This window comes from Peromyscus eremicus, chromosome 1 (genome assembly GCF_949786415.1).
Source record: "Peromyscus eremicus chromosome 1, PerEre_H2_v1, whole genome shotgun sequence".
Classification (NCBI taxonomy): domain Eukaryota; kingdom Metazoa; phylum Chordata; class Mammalia; order Rodentia; family Cricetidae; genus Peromyscus; species Peromyscus eremicus.
The window spans coordinates 82,627,906-82,635,644 of record NC_081416.1 but is presented as its reverse complement, the minus strand read 5'-3'; the positions used below and the strand labels follow the sequence as shown (position 1 = coordinate 82,635,644).

At 45.6% G+C, this 7,739-nt stretch overlaps 1 protein-coding gene across 1 annotated transcript in view; it reads left to right on the top strand.

Annotated features, from left to right (window-relative positions):
• Positions 1–6,573, top strand: part of Acsm1 (acyl-CoA synthetase medium chain family member 1) — a 30,769-nt gene extending 24,196 nt beyond the window's left edge. The window contains exon 13 of the mRNA XM_059251368.1: positions 6,406–6,573. Within this exon, the coding sequence (XP_059107351.1) occupies positions 6,406–6,495 (90 nt within the window). The 3' untranslated portion in view covers positions 6,496–6,573. The remainder of the gene's footprint in view (positions 1–6,405) is intronic.
• The last annotated feature ends 1,166 nt before the right edge of the window (positions 6,574–7,739 follow it).

Sequence of the window (7,739 nt, the reverse complement as noted above, 5' to 3'; positions counted from 1 at the left end):
TCCAGATCATTGACGAGAAAGGCAACATCCTCCCGCCCAACACTGAAGGATACCTTGGCATCAGGATCAAGCCCACCAGGCCTCTAGGCCTCTTTGTGGAATATGAGGTAAAGGCATCCCACCCTACCCTGCCTCAATGATTCGTAGAGGTCATTCTGCACCCTGAGACTTCTTCAAGTCATCTTCTCTTCACTCCAACCTAAAGACGCTCTAACCATACAAACTACACACTAGGCTCTCGGTATATTGTCACAGACCTTTCTGTCCTAGCCCACTTGGAATTTAAGAGCTAAATGATGAGGAAAGAGGAAGATGGCTTCCAGGATCACGAGACTGGGCCTCCGATAAGCCCAGTTGTCCCTTTGCTGAGGAAAAGCTGGAAGTGCTGCATGTCCTAATGAACAGAGCAGGTCTAGGGTCTGCATCTTCTAGGTGTCATACCCTAAATGAGAAATTGGGGACTGCAGAAAGCTGGGTTGAGCCATAAGAAAACCTGCTGAAGTTCCTGATCAAATAAACTCTGGCCATTCTGGTTAGAAGTGATCCCCAAGAGGAAATTCTTAGGCTCCAAGACAGACTATAGAAGGGTGAGCAGACTGAAACTCACCTCAGACTCCACGTGTTTTCTCCAAACATTTTTCACCTGATGCTATGACTTCACACCACAGCCTCAAGGGGCATTCCCTTGGGTGTTTTTATAAATCTTAAGTTATTCCAATAGGCAGTTTTGAGAATCACACATACGTGCACATCCATGATTCCCAAGCCTACACTACACACACACACACATATGATATATATATCATATATCATATGTGTGTGTGTGCTTTAATTTTTCTTTTCTCCCTGTTAGAGTTTTCTTTCTGAGAATTAAGGCTAAGAGTCACATACTTGTTTTGGTAACTATTACATAAAGCAGTGCCCCCTGGAGGCCATGGTTAAGGACTCCTCCATTGAGACCTAGTTTGTTGTTTGTTTGTTTGTTTTGAAGTAAAATAGACTATAAAATTCACTCCTCCATTTTCAAAGGCGCACATCAATGGCATTAAAAGAATTTGTGACAGAATGACACCCTCACATCATCTGTCTCCAGAAAAATCTATACCTGAAACAGAAACTCTGTGCTCATAGCACAGGAGTACCCCAGCCTGCCCCTCACCCCCAGGATCTGGTTACCTCTCAGTCCCTTTCCAACTTTGTGAATTTGCTTGTTTCAGAAAATCCATATCCGTGAGATCATGTGACACTGCTTGCTTCACTTACCTCGAGTTTGGAAGCGTTTTCTGCCGTTATGTATTTAAACACCACCCCACCCCTCCCCCTTCTTCCGAGGCTCTGGAAGCACACCTTCGGTGGCTTTGATATGTCCTACAAGTCCCTTAGGCTCTGTTCACTTTGCTACCTTATTTTTTTTTTCAGTTGCTGTATTTTCCGTTCCCTGGCTCTTTCTGCCTGTTTTAATATGCTTTTAAACCTTCTGGTGAATTTTTTAATTTAGTTGTTTTTCCATATTTGATCTTTATCCATTATATGTGTGTTGAGTTATGACCTTGTAGCTCACACATATATTCAGTTATTATGGTCGATGAAAAAAAAACCTATAGATGAGTTGTTGTCAGGGGATCGGAGCTGGTGAAGGGAGAAATATGGAGCAGGGGGAGGTGAGCGTACTTACAAAAGCCTTGTGAAGGGTCTCCTGGTGATGGCGAGTAAACTGCAGGAAATCTGAGAGAGATCAGAGACTGGATCAATGTCCACATCCTGACTGGAATATTGAACAATAGCTTTGCAAGACATTACCATTGGAAGAAACTAGATAAAGGGCATATTGGATTTCTTGGTATTGTTTCTTATTCTTATTATTCTTCTTACTTTACATTGTTCTGTATTATCATAGGAAAGCTTGCATTATGAAGCACCTGCCTCATGTGAGGATCAGATTAGATAGCACTTGGCAAAGGGGATTCACTCACCGTGGCTGCTGATCCTTCTCAGCTGTCCCAGCACTGCACATGCTGAGCTGAATAAAACCAGGGTTCTCACGAGAATGGAAACTCTGTTCTGATGGAGAGTCCCACAAAAGTAAGATGCTGTTTTTTAAACACGAGCTGAATGGCGCCTCATGGATGGAGCTGCAGCCCACAGTGTGTGGACTTGTCCAGTGCCAGGTGCAGAATTCAAACCCAGACAGGACCCCAAGCTCATCAACTCTAAGTTCACTCCCTTCAACAAAACCACTTGGTTCTCTTTACAGAATAGCCCGGAGAAGACAGCTGAGGTGGAGTGTGGGGACTTTTACAACAGCGGGGACAGAGCAACTGTTGATGAAGATGGCTACTTCTGGTTCTTGGGCAGGAATGATGATGTCATCAACACTTCTGGGTAGGTGTGGCTGGCTCTGGGCTGGCTCTCAGCACCTTCAAATGCTTCATGGCACTCTGTCTCCCTGACATTCCTTCATGCCTTAGTGATGGGACCCTCAGCCTGACTCTGAACAGAGCCATGTCTAGGATATCCTAATACCTCAGTGTTTGGATGCCTCTACACCCCTGCACCCAAAAGATTTAATTAAAATGACGTTCATGGGAGTAAAACATTACATAGTTAGGAGGAGGAGCCAAGAGTGTAGTAACCCAGGCCTATAATTCCAGGTACTCAGAGGGCAGAGGCAAAAGGATCCTAAGTCCAAGGCTGCCTGGGCAACAGAGTGATCTCAAGGCCAGCCTGGCTAACTTACTAAAATCCTATCTATCTCAATTTTTTTTTGTTTTGTTTTTTGTTTTTTTGTTTTTGTTTTTTTGTTTTTCGAGACAGGGTTTCTCTGTGTAGCTTTGCGCCTTTCCTGGAACTCACTCTGTAGACCAGGCTGGCCTCAAACTCACAGAGATCCGCCTGGCTCTGCCTCCCGAGTGCTGGGATTAAAGGCGTGCGCCACCACTGCCCAGCTATCTCAAATTTTTAAAGGTGGATTGGGGATACCCTTCCACGTGTGGGGGCCTAGGTTCAATCCCTAGTACCAGGAAAGGAAGAAAGAAAAGGAAGGGAAGAGCAAAGAACTAAAAGATAAAACAGCACACCGAGATGAGGGACTAGGACACCGCCTTTGCTGGGACACGATGTGAGGATCTCAAGGGCTCTGGGGCCGAGGGAAGCTGCTTGGGCCAAACATCCAGAGCTCCTCAAGGAGCTATCACTCTGCCACCTCCCTCTCCAGGAGCACAAAGTGAGCCATCCCAGGAACACCTGAGCCCGGTAGTTTTAATACTAAATACTTCATTTTGGCGGTCCACAATACTAGTCTGGAGTCTTTGGCTGTCTATGACCTCCACCCTCGGTGTCAAGTGGCCATGTGACCCTCGAAGTACAAGGTTTCAGGCTTGGTTCTCTGCAGCCCTGGCGTCTTCTCAGAACAGTTGTTTCTCCAGATACCGCATTGGGCCTGCAGAAGTGGAGAACGCCTTGGCGGAGCATCCGGCCGTTGCAGAGTCGGCCGTGGTGAGCAGCCCGGACCTGAATCGAGGAGAGGTAAGGAGGACACAGAAGTCCTTGCCGTGTGCAGGGCCTGGACAGGGGTAGAGACACTTTCAAGGCCTTAGCGTAAACTGGGAACCTAGGATGGAAATCGAGCCGCTGGTGTGCTCGTGCACTTACACATTGTGGTCACCAGGGGGCACTGTGGCCTCAGCGACTGAAAAAAGGTTGATGTTCAAAGAGCTGCCCTGTGCCAATTCATTTCATCCTCAGGAAACCCAATAGCCTGAGGCTGGAGACGTGGCAAAAAATTAAGTAAATCAAAACCCAGTACCCCAAGGTCTGATCTCACATTCTCATTACAGGAAAGAAAGGCGCGGGGAGTCTAAGTAGCTTGCCTGAGGTCAGAAAGCAATGCAGTGCATTTAAAACGCAAGCTCCCTGCCTCCCAGATAACTCAATGGGTCCTTTAGTTAGTTTCCTTTTTGTTGCTATGATAAAATATCCTGACAAAAAACAACCAAGGGAAGAAAGGGTTTATTTTGGCTTACAGTTACTGATAACAATCCATCATTGCAGAGAAGTTACAGTAACACACACACACACACACACACACACACACACTCACTCACTCACCAATGCAAGCTCTAGAACATGCATTCATTGGCTCAACAATATCTATTGAACACTTCTGTGTACCAGAACTTGTGCAAGTAAGTGGGGATAAAACTAATAGTGTAAAATAAATTATCACAACATTTTAGTAACAATCATTGCTGTTTTAATTTATTATTTTAATTATTATTGCCCATTGAGTTCAAGATACAGAGCAGTGTACACAGTAAATACATATTGATATTAATAGTGGTGATAATAGTAATAACAAATTTATGCAGGTCATGTGTTTCATACATACTTTGTGTTCTCATGGAATCTTAAAAAAAATGTGAAGAATGTGCTCCTATTGTACCCCATTTCACAGAGAGGGAAATTAAGGTGAGGAGAGGCCAGGTGTTTTTCCAAGGCATGTAGTGGAAATGGGGAGGGCACGGATTTGAACCTGGCCCTCTCCTTTTCCACATAACCCCTAGTCTCAAGCATCAACTCAAGCCTACAGTGGATTTGTCCATTCAATAAACATTGTTTAGCAAACTCTGCGAGATGGCATGCATCTGAACCTCCACTCCCATTCTGCAGGTGGTGAAGGCATTTATTGTCCTGACCCCAGAGTTCCTGCTGCACAATCAGGAACAGCTTGCCAAAGAGCTGCAGCAGCATGTGAAGTCAGTGACAGCACCGTACAAGTACCCCAGAAAGGTGAGCCAGGCTTGACGGTCCCGGCTGGTGACTTCAGCCTTTTCTGGGCTCCAAGTAGCTGCTGCTCCACCCCTCAGAGGGCGGCAATGGTGGGGTGGGGAGACAGTTCAGTCAGTCGAAAGGTTTTGTTTCTTGGGGACTCTCTGCCCTGTACCAGAAATGAACTCACTGATGCACATTAACCAAAAGAAAAAGATCAGGAAAGCACCTAAAAATGTATTTTTAATGTTATTATCCTGTAAAATTTAAGAAGAAATCAAATGTTATTTATTATCCTGTAAAATTTAAGAAGAAATCAAAGTGGATACTTTTCAGACTTTTTAATGTGATTCATAGTAAGAAATAAACCCTATCTTTCAACCCCAATAACATACATAAAGCTAACAAAAGGAAACAAGATATTTATTCTTAGAATATACAATGTATTTTGAGATGCTTATTTTGTTACATTTGTTTCAAGTGCCATGTGCAGCATGCAAAAAAATATCCAACAATACTGAAATTGTTTAGTCACAAAATTGAAAATTGTCCTGTAATTTAAACAGGTGGTAAATTTTTTCATTTTGTTTTACTTAACATTCTGCTACATTATGTTTTTGTCTTTGTTTTATTTTTGAGACAGTATCTCTTGGTGTAACTGGCCTCAAACTCATTATGTAGACAGACTGGCCTCAAATTTACAATCCCCCTGCCTCAGTCTTCTGAGTGTCAGGATCACAAGCATGTACCATCATGTCCAGTTTCAGATTTTTTTTTATTTTTGACATAAAATGCCTTATCAGTACAGAAGGAGAAAAAGCAAGCTGTGAAGGACTATGCCTATACTGCCCTGCTGGTTTAAAATGGAGACATACCTGTCAGAAAGCCGTTGTTTTCTTCTGCTGAAGTGCGTTCCTGCACCATCCACATGTTTACCAAGGTGCACATGCCAGGAGGCTGCAGGGCTAACGAGTCTCGTGTACTAGAATACTTACTTCGGTGCCAGGCTCTAGCCCCAGTGCACTGTTACTGAAGCCTGTCCACAGTCCAAGAGCATGCACGCATGTTTTTTAGGACGAAGCTGAGGTTCAAGCTGCCTGAGGTTGCACTCAGTAAGAGGAGTGTTGGAATTCAAAAGTATATGTGACAACTACAGCCTGCTACATTAGTCTAGGCTCCTTTACAGAGGTCAGAAGACCTTACTTCCCATCAGAGAGGGTTACGTGTAACTGTATATAGTACAGGACCCCCAAACAATGGAGGCTGATAGCAGTGAAGGTCTCCTGTTCATGTCTATCATGAGTCTTCTATAACCTCTGCCCCCTCTACCCCATCCTGGGATGGGATAGCCACAGAGGCACCTGCCTTGTCCTGTAAGAGATAGAGATTTTAGTGGCTGGTTCCCAAATCTTCTGACTGGAGAGGACACGTTCCACTTCCACTCACAGTTCGTGGGTCAAAGCAAGTTACATGACTACACCTTCCTTGAGCAATAAGGAGAAACCTGCAAGACTCGGTGGAGGCCATGGAGGTCACCTCAGGTGTCAGCCTGTGGAGGGAGGTGGGGTGAAGCAGGGTGTGGGAACGGGAAGGGAACTGCAGCCAGCCCTAAGTCAGGATGACTTTCTTCTCTACCAGGTGGAGTTTGTTGCAGAATTGCCCAAAACTGTCACGGGCAAAATCAAAAGGAAGGAGCTTCGACTAAAGGAGTACAGTCAGAAGAGATGAGCAACCAGCCCAGGAGCATCCCCGTGACCTGGCACAAGTCCGTGGCTGGTGGGGGTGGGGTGGGGTAAGTTTGGAAAAGAAAAGCAAGACCCTCAACATTTTTTTTGCATTTTCAAATTCAGTTACCACCCTTCCTGGAAGTCGTTTGTCCTGTAGATGGGCACACTGAACTCTCAAACTGGGTTTGTGGGCCATAAAACATGAACCTGAATAGCACCCTGTGTGGTTACTCACTCTGTGGATGGATGCCTTCCCTCTGTAATATTCCCTGGTTGTCAATCTGAGACGCTGCAGGGTTAGACTGTCCCTTTTGACAGCAGCTTCTGGGGGAGCCCTGAACATGCATTCAACACCCAGGAAAGGAGACTCAGGCCAGAAGGAAGTCCATTGAGGTCAGCTTTGGCTTGGTGACAACACTTACCTGCCAAACCATCCAGTCCCTCCTGCTTTGGATGAGTCCAGGATCTTTTTTGCCCCGCTCCCAAGCAGTGTTGCTGCTGCTGCTGCTGTTTCCTAATTGAATTTACCATGAGTGAGTGAGAGACCCAACTTCCAGGAACCCAGGAATCATGTAGGTATCCTCTACCCCTGCCCAAAGACCTCAGAGCCTTAACCCCAGGCTTTTCTCCACGAGGGACCATGTGCATCCCTTCCCCAAGAACAAGAACACGATCCCCCAGGGGTCCCACTCACTGCCAGGGCCCAGGACTCTTCAGCCAAGCTTCTCTACACATAGGCCCTCTTTTCTCACTATAACCTCCTCTAGGAACCCAAAGCTTTTCCCCCACTGGTCTTGACTTCTGTGAATTCTCTGTCACTCAGGACCTTGAGGTCTGAGGTAGGACCATCTGGTTTAACTAAAGGTTAAGCAGAGCAGAAGCAGAAACGTCCTTGGTCAGGGAGGTTGTGGGAAGGAACATACTTTCTTCTTCTATCCTACCTTAGAGGGGAGTCATTATTGAGATATTCCATTCAGCATCTGCCTGATTCTTGTGTATATATACACACACACACTCAGGGGAATATACAATTCAGCGAGCACAGAGTCAAGCAGAACACACAGCAACCCCAGCCTCACTTGGGAGCACATCCAACAGCCCCATACATGACATGATCTGTCATGTGACCCGCTGCCTTTATACCCTTACCAAAGATGATGTCTACGTAGTGCTGGGCATTGACCCCTCTGCAGGGTATTCTGTAGGGCTACAGCTGGATCCCGAGAGAGTGTCTAGTTAGGGTGG